Source organism: Sporobolomyces koalae, assembly GCF_050403365.1.
Source record: "Sporobolomyces koalae JCM15063 DNA, S_koalae_JCM15063T_v1_ctg49, whole genome shotgun sequence".
In the NCBI taxonomy this organism is placed as follows: Eukaryota; Fungi; Basidiomycota; class Microbotryomycetes; order Sporidiobolales; family Sporidiobolaceae; genus Sporobolomyces; species Sporobolomyces koalae.
The window spans coordinates 72873-93991 of NW_027481722.1; the positions used below are offsets into that span (position 1 = coordinate 72873).

Sequence of the window (21119 nt, forward strand, 5' to 3'; positions counted from 1 at the left end):
GTGCAGGCTGGTTTGCGAATGTGTTGCTTTCGATTTGCTCAGAATGCAGTGCGGCTCGTATTTTACAGTACAACGGGTAAACAGTTCCCTTTTGCTTCTATTAGTGATTAATGCGAGACGGTCTTTCAAGCATGACCTCTGCGCATGACGTTCCTCCTGACTCTCCGCCTGCCTGCTCCTTCTCCATCCTCGATACTCAAAAAGGGTACATCCTTCCAATTCTCGCCACATAGTCCTTGTTCCCGTTCAGTTTCGACCGCATGATGATCGAGCAGGATCGCGAGTGGGACTTCGAGCGATCCTTTCACAAGTGAAACTCGAGTTGATGGCGTCGGGATGGGCGTCAAAACGTGCAACGAAGTCGTCGAAGGAGCGATCGATCGTACAAGGCCGAGTCCAATGGCTCTTGAAGTCAAAGGCGATGGCGTTGGAGCGAAAGGATCGTACGGGAACGAAGATTGTGAAGAGGGTTCGATCGCGAGAGGAACCGTCGAAGTCGATTCGACAATCGCGACGAGACTGCCATTGAGCGCGTGCAGCACGTGTTCGTATCCGATATCGTCTCCATCCAACAGGTGCACCGTCGAGATCTGTCCAGCTTCGCGCGTCCAGTTGACGTTGAACGGAGTGCGAGCGACGAGAGCCGCAGAAAAATCCCAGGATGCTGGTAACGTGCTCTCAGGTGCTGTTGGGATCGTCAAAGGTGTGACGAAGTCCGAGTGGAAGTAGGATACGAGCGAGAGCGTGCGGTAGTCCGAAGCCGTCCACTTGGATTCGAGCGGGTTCGTAGGAGCACCCGGGAGCGTATACAGTTGATACGGCAGACCTTCTGCAGGTGCGTGTTGTTCTTGTGCTAGCGACAATCCAGGACCGCCATCCGAAAAAGCACCCATATCGTCATCGACGACGGACACGAACGAGCAGACATGAGTCGGCCGACTCGCTTCCTTGAGCTTGGCCAACAAGTCCGCCCCGAGACCCTTAACCCAACCTTGAGTGTTGATCACGAGTGGCACGCGCTCGCGGACTTTTCCATTCGTCGAGGGTGAAATCACCGTCGGCGAGGCCTGGCGATGTCGACGTCGCGAGTGAGCTGGAGTCGGCTCGTCAATCAGCGGGAATTCGACCTCGAGCGCGTAAGTTGACAAGAGGGCAGCGATGGCGGATTCGTAGCTCGCAGGATCCGAGGCCGGCGAGGTGGAACCGAGATAGTGCGACGAAACGGGCAGAGAGAGATGTGTGAACGCAGGACCTAAAACGATCACGAGAACGTCAGTATATGGGGCAGAGATGGTCTGAACCCGACTCGAGACGCACCAAAGATAGGCTTTCGAAGCACGTTGAGCGAGACAAATCCAGGGGTCGAAAATTCGGGTTGACCCAAATCGGTGTCGAGGTACGCGACAGCGTCGTACCTGTATAAGCCATGAGAGAGTCAGCGGAAAGAGACTGTAAGGATGGCGAGGAGCAGCGTACCGATCGAGGAGCTTGTTGAGTAACATTTTCGAAAATGTACTCTTTCCGACTCGCTTCTGACCCTCGACCATGATGACAAGGCGTCCTGGGTCCGCTGAAGCACCGTCGACATTCATGTCGGAACGTGCGGGTACAAGCAAGGACAAGGACGAGTGCCAGGGGTCGATTTGGCGCAAGAGAGCGAGTCCGGGTACGAGCTCGATCACCTGGAGTACAGCGCGATGTCAGCACAGGATCGCTGAACAGCACCGATACCCTAACGCACCAGTCTCCACGTCTGACCACTTGCAACACTGCTCGTTTGACTCATGACTGGGAACATGGCATTCGCGCATCCCAAACCTCCCGATTTGAGACACGCTTCAATCCCTTCGATGCCGGTCTGCACGGGAGCGACAAGGACGACCGCAGCAAAGCCCGAGATGTCGATTTTGGCATCGAGGTACAGCGAGAGGGAGGAAGGACCGGCGACAGGAGGGTCAGAGGGCACCGAGGCGATTGGAGGTACCGGATGCGAAGCGGGCGAGAAGACTCGGTGTGCGTTCTCGCTCGAGACGGCCGGGATCTCGAGAGACGACGAGATACTCGAAGGCGAGAGAGTCGAACCGAGCAACGAGATCGAACCCGACAGCGGGACGAGATCGAATACTCCGTGGATGACGAGGTCCTGTTTGTTAGGAGAGGCTGATCAGAACCGGAAGGAGCACCGAAGACGCTGACATAGACTGGCAACATACCTCGCCGATGCGGAGTCCAAACACGACACCATCGCACGTCGAGCCATCTGCGCGGGCCACCTTGGTAGGCCATGCATTCACTCCCTCCTGCAAGCGCAAGTTTGAGTAGCATTCAGGGTCAACGAATGCGCTGTCACCGATGTGTCAGGTCAACGGAAGCGAGCTCGAGCGCGAGGCGGTGGAGCGACTGACGTCTTTTCACGGCGGCGACGGGGACGAGCTGCCTTCGGGGTCGGTGCTTCCGAGTGAATCTGGCTCTCTTGGGCTGGTTCATCGTCGCTCAAGTCGATGCGCATCTCGTCCTCGGTCGGCCCCGAGAAGTAGCGCGACGGCTGCGGGTCCTTCTTCTTGCCTTTGCCCGCATGCTTGGCGATGCGCGGTGCACGCGAAGCCTCGGCTCTCGTCACGAGAGCTGCTTCAACCTCTGACGCTGAATCAGACGAGCTTGTATCGTCGTCTTGCTCTAGAAGAGACGCGTCGGCGGCGGATGGACGAGACGAAGGTTGAACGATGCCAGAGTTGACAGCACCGGCAGTCGAGGCCAATGCGCCTGCTGTAGCAGCGGAGGCAGCAGCCGCGGCGGCAGCAGCAGCCTTGCGAATGGCGACTGCGCTGAGTACCGGAGCCGGGGAGGGCGCGTTGTCAGGGGCGGCATCGAGGACCGGGCGAGGAGGCTGTGTCTGCGCCTGCGCGGGCGACGCCGATTGACGTTGGCGCTTCTTCGAGGGTCCCGCGCCGGTAGCGGCGGCAGAGGCGCGTCGAGCAGCAGCAGCAGGCATCGTCAGGGACTCAGATGCGCGTCCGCGAGTTGGACGGGCGGCGATAAGCCAGGGCCAAGTGAGTCAAAACTGCAGAGGTTTTTTTTTTGCGCGCGGCGGTGGCAGACGAAATTTCCCCGTCTCGTGTCGAGCGATATCAGTTCCCCTTGGCTGCTCCTCTTCCTCCCCTTTCTATGCTCCACTCGCTCCGAGCTTTCTCTCGCCCTCTCCTGCGAACCGTCCCGCGCCCGTCCGCCCTCACCGCATCCACCACCCGATCGTTCTCCACCTCGCCTTGCACCATGTCGGCCGCAGTCCCCATCCCTAATGACTTTGTACGCCACCCGACCCGAGCTTGCTCGACGTAGCCGAAAGAGTTGCTCGCACTCACATGCTCGCTCGCTCTCTCTCTGCAGAACAAGGACCTCTACACGAGCCTTGCCGAGGCGGATCCCGAAGTTCAAGCGCTCGTTGATCGCGAGGTCAGTCACCTTCTCCGAGCACCGTGGCGTTTCTCAGCTGCACATCTCGGTCATTCCGTACCAAGGAGCTGGGCTCGAGGTAGCGGGGTCGTTGCCTTTGCCTGGCAACATTTCCCCCCAAGTCGAGTGGGATGCCGTTGCCTTTTGCGAAACTTCTCGTACTGCCATTTGGCGAGGCATATTGTCCCCAGCTTGAATTTCGGCATCAAGGAGGACAAGAGAGGAGCAAAACAACCGAAACGGAGCATGCCGATTCTAACGCTTGTCGCACGTTCCTTCTCTGGCAGACTTTCCGTCAATTCCGTGGACTCGAGCTCATCGCTTCCGAGAACTTGACCTCCCTCGCGGTCATGGAGGCCAACGGTTCTATGTTCACCAACAAGTATGACTCTTTGCACATTTCCCCACCGCAGTCCGAGACTGACCTTTCCACCTTCTCCTTCCAGGTACTCTGAGGGTCTTCCTGGTGCCCGTTACTACGGAGGTAACGAGGTTGTCGACGAGCTCGAGGTTCTCTGCCAAAAGCGTGCTCTCCAGGCTTTCCACCTCGAGGACAAGACCTGGGGTGTCAACGTCCAGCCCTAGTCAGTCGACTCTCGCCCCTGAGCGCATCAGGAAACTTGTGTGACTGACACTCGCGATGCCTGTCACAGCTCGGGATCCACCGCCAACTTCGCCACCTTCACCGCCCTCATCCAGCCCCAAGACCGCATCATGGGTCTCGGACTTGCTGATGGAGGTCACCTTACCCACGGTGCTTACACCCCCAAGAAGAAGATCTCGGCTTCGTCCATCTACTTCCAATCGCTCCCGTACCAGGTCGACCCCGCCACTGGCCTCATCGACTACGACGCGCTCGAGAAGAACGCGCTCTTGTTCAAGCCCCGGATCCTCATCTGCGGTGCTTCCGCGTACCCGCGTGACTGGGACTACAAGCGTCTCCGCAAGATCGCCGACATCAACGGCTCGTACCTCATGATGGACATGGCCCACATCTCGGGTCTCGTTGCCGCTCAGGTCCAGAACGACCCCTTCGAGTACTGCGACGTCGTCTGCACCACCACGTGAGTGTCCACAATCAGATCTGGCTTTCACGCGCGCAAAATCTCATTTCTCGTCTCCTCGAAACAGCCACAAGACCCTCCGTGGTCCCCGTGCCGGTCTCATCTTCTTCCGCAAGGACAAGGAGTCGGACATTGAGAAGCGTATCAACGACGCCGTCTTCCCTGCGTGCCAAGGTGGACCCCACAACAACACCATCGCCGGTATCGCCGTCGCGCTCAAGCAAGCCGCGACCCCGGCCTTCAAGGAGTACGCCACCCAAATCATCAAGAACACCCAGACCATTGCCGCCGAGCTCCTCAAGCACGACTACAAGCTCTGCACTTCGGGATCTGAGAACCACCTTGTCCTCTGGGATCTCCGACCCCTTGGCCTCACCGGTTCCAAGATCGAGAAGGTGAGCGATTGTCGCGCGTCTCTTCTGCCAAGCCCCCGAGATTAACCTGAAGACGTATTCGTTTCATAACAGATCTGTGACCTCGCCGAGATCACGCTCAACAAGAACTCGGTCCCTGGAGACAAGTCGGCCGTCGTGCCCGGAGGTGTTCGTGTCGGTACCAACGCGCTCACTTCGCGATCGATGAAGGAACCCGAGATGGTCAAGGTTGCCGACTTCTTGCACCGAGCCGTTCAAATCTCGCTCCAAGCTCAAGAAGAGGCTGGATCGAAATTGTTGAAGGACTTTGTCAGCACCGTGACGGGTTCGGGTGCTTCGGCTCAAGCGCTCCAACAACTCAAGCAAGAAGTTGAGGACTTTGCCACTCAGTTCCCTCTGCCCGGTATCCCCGACTCGTCCAAGATCAAGCGCGTTCACTAGATGGTGTTTCCTCCGCTCGCTCGGGATCTGAATATCTCCACTCATTTGGGAGCAGATCTGTTCTTGCATCTCTTTTTTATTCGCAGTGTTCTCTCTCTCTGTTCCTTACTTTTGGGCTCAACCCTGTCTTTTTACAAAAACCACCCTCGCACTCCTTGTCTAAAATACCAGAAACTCGACTCAACGATCTGTTTACTCTCTTTCTCCGCTTTCGTTTTTCTTGGGCATGATCTCGAGAGCAAAACTTGCCCAGCGAGACGATGCGAGCTGTGGAGCGAGACAGTCGACGAGTGTGGCGAGACTTGAGCACGCGCATACGTTCGCTAATCTCGCGTCTCGATATTCTCGCGCTCAAACACCAAAATCAATACGCCCAGAGCTCTTGAAGAAAGCCTCGCAATGTTACAGGTACAAGCACGAAGAGAGCGGAAGAAAGAAAGAGAGAGAGATGAATCCAATGAGGCATCTATGACGGGGGTTTTTTGTAAATAGATATGCAAGTCAGACTCAAGCATCGGTGACGGCACCGTGAGAGGCGTCCGAAACGAGTTTTTGGTATTTGTAGAGAGTACCCTGCAAGTCCACAACGAAAAGCGCGAGGTTAGTGAGGGCCGGCAAAGTCCGGCAGGTTTTTTTTTTTGGAAAGGGAAACATTTGCTCCGTGGCTTACCGATTTGACTTTGGGTTCCCGGGGGACCCATGCTTTGCGACGACGTTCGAGTTCTTCCTCCGACACTCGCATATCGATCGTGTTCTTGACGGCATCGATGTAGATGACCTTATTGAGGTGTCGAGATCGACCAAGTTAGTCCACTGCCCAAGAGACGAAATAGTAGATCACACGGGCAAAACGTACATCTCCGTCCTCGACGAGAGCAATGTTGCCTCCATTGAAGGCTTCCTGTAAATCACAATAGAAAAGACGAGTACGGTCAGAGAGCACGAAACGAGAGATAGTGGACGCGAAAGGGGAGAAAACACGTACGGGCACGACGTGACCGACCGTGAATCCGTGCGTTCCTCCCGAGAAGCGACCATCGGTAACACACGCGACATCCATGCCCAATCCGGCACCCATGACCATCGAGGTCGTCTTGAGCATTTCGGGCATTCCCGGTCCTCCTTTGGGTCCGAGGTACCTCAGGACAATGACCGTCTTCTCCGATTTGTTGATCGACTTCGAAGCGATCGCCTTCGACACGTCGTCCTCGTTGTCGAACACGCGGGCCTTACCCTCGAACGTGAGGCCTTCCTTGCCAGTAATCTTCGACACGCAACCTCCGGTCGCGAGGTTACCCTTCAAGATACTACAATGTCCCCCAAAGAGCCAGAGAGTCAGTCGATCTGCACGAACGGTCCTTCGAGAGAGAGATGGCGCGAATTACCGGATGTGTCCAGTCGTCTTGATGGGGTTGCTGAGAGGGCGGATGACATCTTGACCATGGGGAAGGTCTTGCGCTTGCTCGAGGTTCTCGGCAAGGGTCTTGCCCGTGACGGTCATGATGTCACCGTTGATGAGCTTGTTCTCGTGAAGGTATTTGAGAACGGCTGAATATCTAGGAGTTAGTGGTTGCGTATCTTGCATGCACGAGCGAGAGGCAGCGGGTACTCACTAGGGATACCACCAATCTTGTGGACATCCTCCATGACGTACTTTCCGGAAGGCTTCAAGTCGGCAAGGAAGGGTATCCGGTCGGAAACGGCTTGAACATCGTCAATCGTCAGTTTGAGGCCGACCGAGTGGGCGATGGCGATCAAGTGCAAGACAGCGTTCGTCGAGCCTCCGAGGATCATGGTGAGAACCTGTAACAGGAAACGCCAAGCGTGAGTTGGCCGAGTGAGGAGCTGCAGACTGGGTCAGACAGCGACGGGCGCACCATGGCGTTCTCGAACGCTTCGCGGGTCATGATGTCACGCGGCCTGATGTTGTTCTTGAGCATGTTGAGCATGGCCGGTCCGACAGCATCGCATTCCTCGAGCTTCTCCTTGTACGCGGCGGGAGTGCTCGACGAGCCGGGAAGGGTCATACCCATGGCTTCAGCTGCCGATGCGATCGTGCTGGAAAGGTCCCAGAGGTAGTCAGCACGCGCCTCTGTAGACATTTCAGAGGCAAAACTGACTTGGCAGTGTACATGCCTCCGCATGCTCCTCCCTCCTTCCTGCACGAGTTCCTGACAGTGTCGAGACGGATCGCCTCGGCCTCGGGGGTCGACCCCATCTCCAGGAACCTTCCGTAGGATTGGAAAGCCGAGACGACATCGAGCACCGGAGCATCGGCGCAGGACCCCGGTTGCATCGTACCTCCGTACACTGCGCGATGAGGGCATGTCAGTTCAATATCTTCCCAGGGCACAGCTGCTCGGGAAATAGACATACCCATGATTCCGGGTCGGTTCAGGCGGCCGAGAGCCATCAGGACACCGGGCCTGGTGCGAGTCATAGACGGTCGTCAGCACCATCTCGTTGGTTGCCTCTCTTCTGCTTGAAAATACCCACATGTTCTTATCACAAGCCTATCAAGCGAGCAAGGGTCAAATCACAGACATTTAAAAAGCAGAAGAGGCCGGTGCTCACTGGAATCGTGACCATTCCGTCGAGCCAGTGACCAGCTCCGGTCGTCTCGACGGAATCGGCAATCAAGTCTCGCGATTGGAGCGAGTAGCTCATACCAAAGGTTCCCATCGAAATGCCGTCCGAAACAGCAGTCGTTCCGAACTGATATCCGGTGATACCCGAAGCCGCAAGCGACTTTTTGATGCGACCACCGAGGTTCAGAACGTTCTTGTTGCAGCTGGAGCGGGTTGGAAGCAACTGATCGGTAACCGCGGACCGCGCGCAAGAAGCGGGAAGTACTCACGGGTTTCCCTCATACCTGGTCGACCGCAGAATGAACGCAATGAGCTCGCGGCGTCGAAATCCGAATCTCCGCAGATCCAACTCACCAGACGTTTGCGATACCGACCATGGGCTTGGCGAGGTCGGCTTCCGAATCGATGCCGTCGGTTGCGTAAAGCATCGCCTGGACGAGCGCGAGGTGAGTAGTTCTGCTGGGTTCACTGTGCGCAATGCACGGCTACGGTCGAAGCTCTCGTCGAAGCGTACCTGACTGGCGCCTTGGGTCTTGTCGGCCGTGATCAAGTGCGAGTACCGGTTAAGGCGCTCGCCTTCGGGCGGGGCGAGAGGGCTCTTGCCAGACTGCGAGGCATACGAGCGGGTAGCGGCACGGGCGACGGGTGCAGTGCGGAGGCGCAGCATGTTGGACCGACTGGCTGGGAGGAATCGAGGCGAGCGGACTTTATTTCGGCAGCGATTCTGCGGACGAATCGATGCAGGGGCATTTGGTTCAATGACTCATTCTCCAGAACAGCAGTATAGGACGCTCCAGGGCCTATCTGACCTTGTGAGGACGTTGCCAGTGCTCATATGTCAGTTAGCCTCGATGAACGCCTTGACCCTTATCCAAATTGTAATCAAGCAAATGTAGCATTCGAATCCGCGGGAATTGGGGAATCGTCGTGCCGGTCATGCATGACTAATGCGCTTTCCGCTCCACCACTGTATGCTCGCTCGACGACCGCTCTCTCTCTCCCTTCGGTCCTACTCGACGCACGCCTTGCCGAAACCGCCTCCGTCGCGCTTACTCTTTGCAACCGCCCCGCTCGTCGCATCTGCTCTCGTCGCCAACGCAACTCTCTCACGTCCCTTCTCGACTTCATCTCGCAAGTTGCCGTCGCTGCCACTGCTCGGCTCATAGCCGGTTTCACTGACTCGCTTCGCCTGCTTGTTGCTCCACTCACAGCCGACATGACTGGACCTATCACTGCCAACGGCGGTGCCGCGGCCGAGAAGCCCTCGAAGCACAACAAGGTCGTGATCATCGGATCCGGACCTGCCGGACACACCGCTGCGATCTACCGTGAGTGCGCAAGAGTCTAGCTCACTTTGAGACCGTGAACGCTGACATGTTCCTTGTGTTCCGCCGGGACCCGGTAGTCGCGCGCGCGAACCTCGACCCGATCATGTACGAGGGTATGCTCGCGAACGGCTTTGCTGCCGGTGGACAACTCACGACCACGACCGATGTCGAAAACTTGTGAGTGCGATCAACTGCACTTTTGCAAAGTGAAACAAGCTGACGGAATCTCTCGGCTGGCAGCCCCGGATTCCCTGAGGGTATTCGTGGACCCGAAATGATGGACCTGTTCCGCGCGCAATCCGTCAGATTCGGCACGACAATTCACACTGAGACCATCTCCAAAGTTGGCAAGTCGACATCTGCTCGTTGAAACGCTCGGATCGAGCACCACTAGCTTGGGGCTGACCCTATCTCGCGATTCCTGTCTCTCCCCGCGCCACAGATCTTTCTTCGCGACCGTTCAAGCTTTGGCGCGAGTATGCCGAGGACGAGGAGCCCGAGACGTGCGACACGCTCATCCTCGCGACCGGCGCTTCGGCGCGTCGCATGCATCTGCCCGGAGAGGAGACGTACTGGCAATCGGGTATCTCGGCCTGCGCCGTGTGTGACGGAGCCGTGCCCATCTTCCGCAAGAAGCCCCTCGCCGTCGTCGGAGGTGGTGACTCGGCATGCGAGGAGGCGATGTACCTGACCAAGGTGAGTTGAAGCTGCAGTTCAGAACTCTGTGTGCTGGACCAGCGCTTGACTCGCGTGACGGTCCCATTCCAGTACGCCTCGCACGTCTACATGCTCGTCCGACGAGACGCGCTACGTGCCTCCAAGGTCATGGCCAAGCGCGCGATGAACCACCCCAAGATCACCGTGCTCTGGAACACGGTTCCGGTCGAGGCCAAGGGAGACGGAGATCTCCTTACCCACCTCCGCATCAAGGACACCCAGACTGGCGAGGAGAAGGACATGGAAGCGAATGGTCTCTTCTACGCGATCGGACACGTGCCCGCGACCGAGTAAGTCTCGTCTCTGTGCACGCTCCTTCGCGTCACCGTCACGTCAGAAGCTTGGCGAGTGCTGACCGATTCGTGATGTGCCCGCTGGCAGACTCGTCAAAGGTCAAGTCGACACGGACGAGTCGGGATACATCATCACGAAGCCGGGCACGACGCTCACGAACGTGAAAGGAGTGTTCGCGGCGGGAGACGTGCAGGACAAGCTGTATCGTCAAGCCGTCACGTCTGCCGGTACGGGCTGCATGGCCGCGCTCGAGGCCGAGCGACTCCTCGCCGAAGAGGAGGACGAGTCGCACTAAGGACCTTGTTGCAAACTCGCATTGGTCTCGTGTATAACTCACCCCCGCCCTATCTCCCCGTCTCGGGGAGCGACTGGACCATAGAAGAGCAACGTATCGAGAGAGTGTGTGCCTCCAAAATGTGTAACGCAGCAGTTTTTCGCATCTTGATTTGTCTCGCCCATTTCTGGAACTGGTTTGTATGCGAGAGAACAGTTCAATAGAACGTAGAGAGAAAGGCTTTCCCGCTCGAGCTGCCGTGGCGGAGAAAAGGTGCGACTTTGGTTCGAGTGACGGAGTCGGTGTCGCAAGCTGCAAGCGCGAAACCGCTCGTTTCATCCAACTCATCAGCACTCGGACCCAGTCCGACTCGCTCGTACTTGTCGCAGCTCTTGCGAAGCCATGGCAGACAAGGAACCAGTCGCATCAACGGTCGCGCCCGTTCGCGCGGACGACCCATCCGAACCCGATCAGCCCAAGGACCGCTCGCTCGATGCAGTCGCCAAGGCCAAGGCAGAGCTCAAAGCTGACTCGGAAGAACTCGTACGTCGTCTCGATCGCTGCCTCCTCGGCGCAGGTCCGCGAGGTCGTGATTCATCCTCGCTGACGACTCTTGTTCGCATCCCTCGCACTTCGCCGCTCGCTTGTCTGTCTGCCAGAGTGAGGAGGATGCCACGCTCAAAGGTGAACTCGAGATGCTCGTCGAGCGACTCAAGGTATGTATCAAGGCTTGCCTCTCCGATCGTCCCCCCTCCTCCACCCTTCTCTGTTCTGATCCGGGTGTCCCTGCAGGAATCCGATACGAAATTGTACCGTCCTGCACTCGAGTCTCTGCGCACCCTCATCCGCACGTCGACCTCGTCGATGACCTCGGTCCCGAAACCCCTGAAATTCCTTCGACCGCATTACGCCGAACTCGCACAGACGCAACAGTCGTGGCCTGATCATCCGATCGCTTCGCACGGCATCATCGAGACTGCTACGAATGTCGTCGAGTCGGTTGCGCATGCCGTCGGACTCGGCGAACCCAAGAACGAAGTCGATGAGAAGAAGAAGGATACGCCGACTGCCAACATTTCCGACAAGGCGTTGTTTGCCGATATCCTGTCGGTGTTGGCCATGACGTACTCGGACACGGGCAAGCGCGAGACGCTCAAGTACCGGCTGAGAGGCGGAAGTGAGGAGGACCCAGGAGTGTGGGGTCACGAATACGTCCGGTCAGTCGCATTCGAACGCTCTGACACTTTGTCCGCGACTTGCTGACGCCGCTTTGTGTGTTCCTCGCTCCCTGCAGCCACCTCGCAGCAGAGATCGGTGAAGAGTACATCGTGCGGCAGGAGAAGTCTGAGTCGACCGACGACCTCCTTGCGCTCGGCCTGCGGCTCGTGCCTTTCCTCCTCTCGCACAACGGAGAAGCCGATGCCGTCGACCTCCTCCTCGAGCTCGAAGCGATTCGAGAGATCATCGCGTTCGTCGACAGCAACAACTACCCGCGCGTGTGCCTGTACATGGTTAGCTGCGTCAACCTGCTGCCTCCGCCAGACGACGTCGAATTCCTCAAGACTGCACGCGAGATCTACCGCAAGCACCAGCGCTATACCGAAGCCCTCACGCTCTCGATCCGGTTGCAGGATCAAGACGCGATCAAGGAAGACTTTGAAGCACCCGTCAACCCGTACGTGTGTTCGACTCGATGCTCCTCAGTCCTTGCTAACCAGTTTCTCCCCTCGGATTGTTCTATGCAGTCACATGAAGCGTCAACTGGCGTACATCCTCGCCCGTCAGCAAATCAACGTCGAAACCGAAGACGAAGCGCTCGTCGAGATCCTCAACAACACGAAACTGTCCGAGAACTTCAAACGGTTCGGCAAAGAGTTGTCGGTCACGGAACCAAAATCGCTCGAAGACATTTACAAGTCGAACCTCGAAAACTCTCGCTCGACTGCCACGGTCGACTCGGCGAGACAGAACCTGGCCGGCACGTTTGTCAATGCGTTTGTCAACGCTGGATTCGGGAATGACAAGCTCATGGTCGAAGCGGAGGAGGGACAGAGTTGGATCTACAAGAACAAGGATCATGGTGAGCTGTGCCCCTCCGAGAGCTCAAACTATTGTTCGACGGCTGACACTGCATAATGACAGGCATGTTCTCGGCGGCTGCTTCGCTCGGTTTGTCGCTCCTATGGGACACGGATGTCGGACTGAGTCACATCGACAAGTACGCCTACGCGTCCGAGGACCACATCAAGGTGCGTCTCTCTATCCGGCCACTGCTGCCAAGGAAAAGCAAGACAAGCTGAATGATGATCGTCTCGCGCAGGCTGGTGCGATGCTTGCGAATGGTCTGATTCACTCGGGTGTACGGACAGAGATGGATGCTGCGCTCGCGCTCTTGTCGGAGCATGTTGAGAGCAAAAGTGTCCCGTTGCGCGTCGCTTCGATCATTGGGCAAGTTGAATTCGGCCAAAAAAAATCGTCCATGAGACTGTAGACTGACGATTCTATCATCCCTACAGTATCGGTATCGCCTATGCCGGATCGCAACGAGAAGACATCCGGGAGCTCCTCCTGCCAGCTATTTCGGACACTGCCGTCTCGCTTGAGATCGCGGCAATTTCGGCGCTCGCTCTCGGGTTCGTCTTTGTCGGCACCTGCGATGGCGACGTCACGATGGCTGTGCTCCAGACGATGATGGAACGGGAAGAGGCAGAGCTCAAGGAGAAGTGGGGACGATTCATGGCGCTCGGTCTTGCTCTGCTGTACCTCGGTAGGCCGCTCTGGTTCTCGCCCGTCTCGCATTTCTGTACCGTTGTCTGACCCACTCCTCGCCGGCGACAGGTCGACAAGAGGCGTCGGACGCAACTATCGAGACCCTGAAAGCAGTCGAGGCGCCTCTCGGCAAAGTGGCACTCGTGCTCGTCGACATGTGCTCGTATGCCGGAACTGGCAACGTGCTCAAGATCCAATCCGCACTGCATCTCTGTACCGACCATCTTGACGCCGAAAAGGAGAGTGATCTGCACCAGGCGATCGCCGTGATTGGAATCGCTTTGATCGCGATGGGCGAGGAGGTTGGTTCCGAGATGAGCTTGCGACAATTCAACCATCTCGTACGCCCCATGTCTCTGTCGCGTCATCAGAAGTTCTGCAGAACTGAAACCCTTTGCTGTCCGGAACAGATGCACTACGGCGAACCCGTCATCCGCCGGTCGGTCCCGCTAGCGCTCGGTCTCATCAGCGCTTCGAATCCTGTCCTGTCCATCCTCGATACCCTGTCGCGATACTCGCATGACAACGACCTTGAAGTTGCCATGAACGCAATCTTTGCGATGGGTTTGGTCGGTGCCGGCACGAACAACGCCAAACTCGCTCAAATGTTGCGACAACTCGCAAGCTACTACAACAAGGAAGCCGATTGCTTGTTCGTCGTGCGAATCGCACAGGTACGTCGTTGTTCTAGCGGGCTCGTTCCGTCTGCGCAAATTGAACTAACGGCATCCTTGTCGAAACAGGGACTTGTTCACATGGGCAAAGGAACGATCGGTGTCAACCCGTTCCACACGGACCGGTCACTCATGTCTCCTGTCGCCGTATGTGGTCTGTTGTCGACGTTGATCGCCTTCACCGACATTCGGGGCTTCGTGCTCGACAAATCGCACTGGATGCTCTACTTCCTCACCATGGCCATGTACCCTGTACGTACCGTTGGTTCAAATCCTTCCCGCAAACGTCCGTACTGACCGGGAGCTTGTCGCTTCCCATGTAGCGCTTCCTGATCACGTTTGACGAATCTGGCGAACTGCTGCCAACAACGGTTCGAGTCGGTCAAGCGGTCGATGTGGTGGGCCAGGCCGGAAAGCCGAGAACAATCTCTGGATTCCAGACGCACCAGACTCCGGTGCGGTTGGGACACCGAGAACGAGCAGAGATGGCGACCGAAGAATACTTGCCATACTCGCACGTTCTCGAAGGATGTAAGTAACCTACCTTCCCGTTATTCGGGAGCAGTACTGACGAATCTCTTCTTCGCACGTATCAGATGTCGTGTTGGCCAAGAACAAGGGTTTCGAGGCTGAAGAGATGGAAACCGACAAGTAGAAGTCACCATACCTCCGCACTGATTCCCCACTTCCTTCACGTTGTAAAGAAAAGCCGAATGCCGTGACTGTGAATCGCAGAGAGCTCGCAATAATCCAGAGGTCTAGGGTTATCGTCCTGACTTTTCTGGATGCTCTATCGAACCCTTCGCACCAGAATTTGTGCGCACCGCATGTAGGCACCGTCGACAGCATCTCAGTGAACACTCGGTCTTCGCACGATATAATTAGGAGGCTGCAGATCGCTTGTGTCTGCTAAGGTTTCGAGCGAACGCTGGTGGTCAAGCTCGGCCGCGCTTTTACGACTTTCAATGTAGGCGCGCCTGCGTCTGCTCCGAGTTTGGAACAGTGCCCTGCTATGTCTGGCCGGATGAGGACAAGATATAGCGTTCTCTAATAGTCGCGAGCATGTCTGATTCGCCCTTGACATGCAAGTCTGGACTCTCGCTCAGAGTTTCGCTGCGTGATCAAAGCTCTGACCTGTCCTGTAGCTTCTATCACGCTAATGATAGGGTAGAATCTGCCCGAGGCAAGCTAGATGACACGAACAACACTTGCAGTTGTCACGCGCCTTTCGTCATCCCGTTCTTCTCACCTTTTGAGGAAACCTCTGCGCCTGTCGACCAGATGCCACAACAAACCATCTCGATTCGAATTGCACTGGTAAGAGCCTGTTCAGGTCTGGTATTGCGCTAAGCTCTTGAAACACTTTTCCGTTACAGGCGCTTGTGCTGCTCGAGCACAGACCAGCTTCATCCTCTATTGCAGGCGAGTAGACCGTTGTACTTGGGGGTGTACATAGCACGTCTACGGAGACCATACTGATCCGAAGCGATGCAGACTACCTCTTCGACGTCCGACAATCCTTGATCGCTCGCGAAGGACCTGCCGAGAGCCAGTTGCTCTTGCCTGCTCGAGAGCTGCATCTTCCGTCGTTGATCTCTGCGGACTTTCCAGGTCATTCTCAGCTGAACGATGGCGTGCGTTCCGGTCACGGCGAGCGGGACAAGCGCCTGCAAATCCCGGGTAGGTTCAGCCGTAACACAACTATCGAGGAGTGGGCGGCCTATCCTAAGACTCACTACACTCTCAGTTGATCTTCCAAGGGAGGCGCGGGTGGGCGATCTACTCGAAGCTTCACAGCTGCGTGAGCTCCGAGCTCATCGCGAACTCAACTTGATGATCGCTAAAGATGACCCGTTCGGGCCTACAGTATCGCCGCAAGTAAAAGAAACTCTGCGAGCGGCTCTACGTACCATGGTCTCGCAAGATCTACTGTCGGTCGCCAACTCCGCCATCTCTGCACTCTATTCGATCCAGATTGAGTCCGACCAGCACGCGCGACTTTGCCAACAGTTGTCTGAGCTTGAAAATTCGATCGTCGAGGTCTTCGAGAAACTCGAGCTGCCGTTTGCTCCGAGACGGGACACAATAGGGCACCAGCCTCAAGTAACCGCTTTGATCTCTTCCATCGAGCTCCTGCTCCCATTCCTTTTGGGCTGGACCATCAGACTTGCGCCCGAGATCTCAAGCCATCCGAGCTTGACCTCGAAGAGCTCGTCAATCCATCTTTCTGATGAGCTTGCTAGTCCAAGCGCACGGGAGATTTCCTTCGTCCAGGCTCGTCTGCTGGTAGTACTCGGTCTGAAAGGGTTTTGCTGACCTCGGCTCGCAAACCGCGGTCACAGTTCTTGTACCGCCTCTTAGCGATAGCGATAATGCCGGACCGGAGTGATTCAGGAGATGATGAACGAATCGCTTGTCTCGTTCACGACTGCGCGACGATGCATCCTTCCTTCCACCCTCTCCTAGCTCAGACGGTCTTTGCCAACTGTGTCGAAGCGCTCGAGTCATACTCGACAGCTGACCCGACCCGACAGAGCGATGATCCTCAGGTCGTCGAGCTCGAAATCAAGCTCGATCACCTGTACAAGTTGTTGTCACGGTGGCCAGAACATCTTGCACTTCCACAACAATTGCAGGAGCTAGTCAACAAGTTGACCATGATACTAGGCCAGGAAGGAACCGATGACAAACTTGGCGATCGTCTCGAACAAGGATGTCTCGCGATCCTGGAAACATGCTGGATTCATGGACCAGCATCAAGTCTGTAGAAAGCTCTTCACATGGATGGTAGTACAACAGAAAAGGGTAATCATGTTGCACAGAACGGCGATTAGGGTTCGGGATCGTCGTCCCACGAGAGATAATTTGATGAACGATCGCTCGGATAAATCATGTGCAGGCAGAGCAAACGATTTGCTGCCCCAAATAAGGGAATGTACGGAAGCGTGGAAGGGTTGTGATCTATTATAGTACGAATCGCCACGAAATATGAAGAAACGGGCAAAGAACTCGGTCAAAGCTGAAGAAAGTCGAAAACATGGGGACAAATGTCGATACTCGGGGTCGCGGGGAAGTCGCCGAATACGGTTCATTTCAGGTCGAGAACGGTTCACTGGTTCGCTTTGGTCTCCTTAACAGGAGCCGCGCCAGTCGAAGCCGCGGTCGGTGCATTCTGGCCCGTAACAAACTGTATGTCATGCGCGTCAGACTCTCCCGGATCTTTGGCGCTCGACTGAAGGCTGCAGAACTCACCTCGGTGCCAAACATGCGATCCCAGAAACGAGAGGTGACACCTGCAGAGGGACGTTCGCTGTCAGTATCTTCTTTGTCATGCAACCTACGAGTTTGGGCACAGTAGGAAGGGACAGAAGGAGGATGGACTGACCGTATCCAAGGTTCGGCTCCTTGTAGTGGTGCTCCATGTGCCAGGACTTCTGGGCTTTGATATACTGGCGAGTGGCGAAAACGAGATGCAGTTTGACGACACCAGGCAGGCAATGGATCGAGTTGGAGGACGAGCATAGCGCGGAGGTGTACGCAGGAAGAGTGGCGCGGTAGGCAGACAGGATGCAGAAATGTGTCAAGCCAGCTGACGAAGCCATTACAGGAACAGCGGTACTCACGGTAGGGATCTTGCTGTGATGGAAGGCATAGTGCAGCATGTCATACGCGACGTACATAGCAAAGCTGCCCGCGATGATACCGTTCGCCATCCAGTTCGGGAACAGCGTGTGGGCGAGCTTCGTGAACGGCGCCTGCAGAGCGGTGAACAAGATGGGCGGCATCACAAGGCGCATGCGATCCATCTGGAAACAGCGAGAGTCAGCGTCCCAATTACAGAAGCGTGTGGATGGTTGTGCAGCGTACAGGAACATAGTGGTGAATCCCGTGAAGGAGGAAGTGAAGCATCAGGCAAAATGGGCGGTCCGGAAGCCATTCCTCCACATGGAAGACGAATCGATGCATAACGTATTCGAGGATCTGCGGGCGAGAGGTTCAGCCACGAGCAAATGCGGAAATCCAGGAGATAGACTGACAGTCCAGATGATGTTTCCGGCCACGAAGCAGATACCGGTTCGCTGGAGGGTCTTGGTCATGTCGACGCCATTGGCGAGTTGTTGCAAGATCGATTGGCGCAGGATGTAGAGCGTGATCGGAACCCAGATGATCGGCACCACGTACCAAGCCGTCATGGTAAATACTTCTAAGTATGACGGTCCAAACAGCCTCGCGGGGCGCGGCAAGTGCCTTTGAATAGCGTGATGTCAGCACGTGTCGACGGAAGAAGGAACCGACTCGAGGAAAAGACAAACCTGGGCTGGTGAACTTGCTGGAGGTAGAACGATTTCGAAAACTGCGAGTTCCACACTTGCATGATCAAAGGCCGATCGAGGTCAAGGAACTGGTTCTTCTCCCAATCGCTCTTCTCGTCCGTGTCGGTCGGCGCCCATCCGTCTTGGTACTCAAAGCCAGGGTCGGTGATCGACTCTCCAGATACGATGCGGCCGACCTGGTACTCGTTCAGGACCTGGTACGCCGAGTCCGAGTGCGAGTGCTCCATAGGATCCTCCATGGCCTCCTCGACGTCCTTGCCAGCGAACTGCAGAATCAACTCGTCCGATCCCGGGTGGTCCTCCAAGAACGCCGTCACCTAGATGCACAACGAGGCACGAACGCGTACGGAATCGGTGAGTCCTTTGATCAACTGCAGTCCAACGAGACAGGCAGACTCACATCGTACACCTTGCCCTGGTAAGTGACCCAACAATCCGAGGCCGAGGTGTGTGTCGCAACATCCTCGGCGGTGTAGATCCGGTTGCGCTTGGCTGCTCTCTGATCTGCGAGACTCATCTTCGATACTCGAGTCCTAGCAGACGGCTGGTTTCGGAAGGAAGGGGCGCGAGAAGGGAGGTGGCAAAAAAACTGCGTCGCGTCGTGCACTCGTGTTGCATATACGCGGGTCTTCGCCGGGCTTCGCAAATCTCGTCGCCCTCGGATGCGCGACAACGCATGACACGTATCCAAGGTACAAACGTAATATTTTTGCTACACGTTTACAAAGTCGGACATCGTTTCCACCTGCCGGCAGGTCTCGCCCTAAATTTTTCCGTCTGTCACTCGGCCAGCTCGATCAACTTGCACAAGCGATGCAAGCGCTATGTGCACGACGATTGAATGTTCCGCGGTCAGCCGTTCGGTCGCCTCCGAAAAATCTTGCTCTACTGGGGCCTGGCATTCTTGAGCGCAGTTTCGGCTTTCTTGAATTCCTCAGTGGATGCGACATCATCTTCCGCACTCGCCTGTCGATACCGAGAGGATATTCAGGAACAGACTCTGACGCGGGTGTGAGCTGCAACACTCACCACGAGCTCTTCGAGGTCGTCGATGGCTTTCGCGAGTCGATTCTCAGAATCTGGGATCATTTGCGCACTGTCGGCTTGCACTTTGCGCTGGACAAATCGATGTGCGGACCGCTCGATCAAGGTCAGCCCAGTGTCGCGAGAGATTGGCACAAACATGTAGACGAGCACTCACAGCTTGCCTCACTTCGTACTCGTCGTCACCATTCGCCTCCATCCTATCTGCGACAGCTTTGTTGTCTTCGACTTCTTTCTTGTACGATGCGACTTCTTTGACCAAGCTGCGGAACGCAATAAAGTTGAATGAGTTCAACATGCATCAACACGCGAAACGCCATCGATGCGCACCGGTTGACCACTCCAGTCTTGATCGAGAGCTGCCTCGTCTGGTTCGACATATCCCGAGCTGCTCAGATGTGAGTTGAAGCGAGTGGAAGAGCACAGCACGCAGTTCGACGCCGGCGCCGGCGCTTCGTTTCGACCCCTGTCCTTTCGCGACTACATCGCCTCGAGTGCTCAGGTATTCCATATGGTCTCACCACGAGCGGCAGGTCAGCCAGCTGGCTCATGACTCTTGGCTCGTATCACGTTCATAGCGACTCAGAGAGCTTCCCACCCGATTGACATCGGCTCGTTGGGCGCCGCGTGAGAGTTTCGATGACGCGGCATGTCGATTGGAGACGCATTAGTCTACAAGGCAGGTGAGCTGCCTGCATCAGTGTGTGCGACCTCTTTTCGGCTTCTCTCAGCTCGCCGGTCGATGCAGACTTTAATCGAAAGGAATCAAATATTGAACGTATTGTACGACAAGATCGTGAACGAGCGAGATGGGAATGGAACCGGAACAGGAAGCGCTTCCACGTCTTCGTGAGCGTCTTCGGAAGGACTGCAAGGGGGAGAGGAAAGAGATACTGCGAGGATTTTGCGAGGAGAGAAGAAGAGATAGACGATATGCGTCTGAGCGACTGTGCCCCAGGATCGAGCCTCGACCGTAGCGGCGAAGTAACGCAGTCAAGCGCACACTCGCCCGTCTGGTCTTGGCCGATCCTGCTCGTGAGCAGCCTTATTTGGTTTGAGCGTCTCCCGACTTGCAAGCGACGATTTTGCACTTGCCCAACCCGGTCACGATCTCGTTGTTTCCTTCGAGCTTGAATGTCGGGTTCTGCAGGACAAAGGTCCAGACCTAGCAAGAACGCAGATGATTAGTCTGGATGAGACCGCAGTGACGGCAGCCGCCAGATGCGATGTGTGGCTAACCTCGTCGCAAAGCCGGTAGGTGTTGAGGTGGGCTTTCACAGTCGACTTGGATTTGACCTCCTTGTTGATCGCTTGGGATGCCGACTTGTCAAACTGTTGTGAACGCTTGGTCAGCGACAGAGCGGGGGAGCGGGTAGAGAGTCGAGGTCAACAGCGCACCTGTGCGAGCGTCTGTAGCGCCAGCTGCGGATTGATGTGACCGCTGTTGATCAACTCGTCCAAGGCCTCCACCAGAGCGTTGCCGAGCCTGGAGAGACGAAGCGAGATCAACCATCTCGGCTCCTCGTCATCGCGAAGCCGACTGGTTCGCGACTCACGACGAGCGCCGGTAGAGCTGGTAGAACGGTGTCTGAGTCGCTGCCGGAGCGGCAGCAGTGTTTCCCGACATGCGTGGGCGCAGGATCGGAGACAAACGAGCTCGCGTTCCGACACGCCTGCAGCTTGTCTCTGACCATACCTCCCAGACTTTTGCTCTCGGTTACTGCAATCGAGCACCAAGCACTCCCTGTTGCTCGTATAGGCGTTT

At 56.3% G+C, this 21119-nt stretch overlaps 9 protein-coding genes across 9 annotated transcripts; 4 read left to right on the forward strand and 5 right to left on the reverse strand.

Moving 5' to 3' along the window:
- Window positions 1–125: 125 nt before the first annotated feature.
- On the reverse strand, window positions 126–2992 carry GRC3 (polynucleotide 5'-hydroxyl-kinase; the record flags this gene model as incomplete). Its single annotated transcript, XM_076680939.1, has 6 exons — window positions 126–1252; window positions 1318–1415; window positions 1477–1682; window positions 1742–2143; window positions 2214–2343; window positions 2406–2992. The coding sequence occupies 6 exons, from the start codon at window positions 2990–2992 to the stop codon at window positions 126–128; spliced, it is 2550 nt and encodes an 849-aa protein (XP_076531946.1).
- Window positions 2993–3273: 281 nt separating this feature from the next.
- Window positions 3274–5332, forward strand: JCM15063_000868 (serine hydroxymethyltransferase; the record flags this gene model as incomplete). Its single annotated transcript, XM_076680940.1, has 7 exons — window positions 3274–3306; window positions 3388–3453; window positions 3741–3835; window positions 3900–4037; window positions 4107–4517; window positions 4585–4912; window positions 4985–5332. 7 exons carry the CDS (start codon window positions 3274–3276, stop codon window positions 5330–5332), a joined length of 1419 nt encoding a protein of 472 aa, XP_076531947.1.
- Window positions 5333–5839: 507 nt separating this feature from the next.
- ILV3 (dihydroxy-acid dehydratase ILV3) lies at window positions 5840–8587 on the reverse strand (the record flags this gene model as incomplete). The annotated part of the gene is made up of 14 exons (XM_076680941.1): window positions 5840–5905; window positions 6003–6110; window positions 6189–6233; window positions 6318–6639; window positions 6718–6880; window positions 6946–7135; window positions 7210–7390; window positions 7453–7642; window positions 7709–7758; window positions 7829–7845; window positions 7907–8123; window positions 8190–8204; window positions 8275–8351; window positions 8435–8587. 14 exons carry the CDS (start codon window positions 8585–8587, stop codon window positions 5840–5842), a joined length of 1794 nt encoding a protein of 597 aa, XP_076531948.1.
- Window positions 8588–9136: 549 nt separating this feature from the next.
- On the forward strand, window positions 9137–10554 carry JCM15063_000870 (thioredoxin-disulfide reductase; the record flags this gene model as incomplete). Its single annotated transcript, XM_076680942.1, has 6 exons — window positions 9137–9248; window positions 9326–9425; window positions 9489–9595; window positions 9691–9944; window positions 10017–10255; window positions 10347–10554. The coding sequence occupies 6 exons, from the start codon at window positions 9137–9139 to the stop codon at window positions 10552–10554; spliced, it is 1020 nt and encodes a 339-aa protein (XP_076531949.1).
- A 381-nt stretch (window positions 10555–10935) lies between these two features.
- Window positions 10936–14631, forward strand: RPN1 (proteasome regulatory particle base subunit RPN1; the record flags this gene model as incomplete). Its single annotated transcript, XM_076680943.1, has 13 exons — window positions 10936–11076; window positions 11193–11249; window positions 11326–11750; window positions 11828–12208; window positions 12279–12613; window positions 12676–12782; window positions 12854–12981; window positions 13050–13300; window positions 13372–13643; window positions 13713–13976; window positions 14046–14228; window positions 14300–14507; window positions 14573–14631. 13 exons carry the CDS (start codon window positions 10936–10938, stop codon window positions 14629–14631), a joined length of 2811 nt encoding a protein of 936 aa, XP_076531950.1.
- A 1783-nt stretch (window positions 14632–16414) lies between these two features.
- On the forward strand, window positions 16415–16744 carry JCM15063_000872 (uncharacterized protein; the record flags this gene model as incomplete). Its single annotated transcript, XM_076680944.1, has 1 exon — window positions 16415–16744. One exon carries the CDS (start codon window positions 16415–16417, stop codon window positions 16742–16744), a length of 330 nt encoding a protein of 109 aa, XP_076531951.1.
- Window positions 16745–17085: 341 nt separating this feature from the next.
- On the reverse strand, window positions 17086–18827 carry SCS7 (fatty acid alpha-hydroxylase; the record flags this gene model as incomplete). Its single annotated transcript, XM_076680945.1, has 8 exons — window positions 17086–17148; window positions 17229–17269; window positions 17362–17425; window positions 17600–17782; window positions 17844–17957; window positions 18014–18224; window positions 18290–18627; window positions 18711–18827. The coding sequence occupies 8 exons, from the start codon at window positions 18825–18827 to the stop codon at window positions 17086–17088; spliced, it is 1131 nt and encodes a 376-aa protein (XP_076531952.1).
- Window positions 18828–19195: 368 nt separating this feature from the next.
- RBL2 (Rbl2p) lies at window positions 19196–19734 on the reverse strand (the record flags this gene model as incomplete). The annotated part of the gene is made up of 4 exons (XM_076680946.1): window positions 19196–19276; window positions 19340–19426; window positions 19512–19617; window positions 19685–19734. 4 exons carry the CDS (start codon window positions 19732–19734, stop codon window positions 19196–19198), a joined length of 324 nt encoding a protein of 107 aa, XP_076531953.1.
- Window positions 19735–20399: 665 nt separating this feature from the next.
- On the reverse strand, window positions 20400–20981 carry TOA2 (transcription initiation factor IIA subunit gamma; the record flags this gene model as incomplete). The annotated part of the gene is made up of 4 exons (XM_076680947.1): window positions 20400–20519; window positions 20594–20686; window positions 20753–20840; window positions 20911–20981. The coding sequence occupies 4 exons, from the start codon at window positions 20979–20981 to the stop codon at window positions 20400–20402; spliced, it is 372 nt and encodes a 123-aa protein (XP_076531954.1).
- Between the last annotated feature and the right edge of the window lie 138 nt (window positions 20982–21119).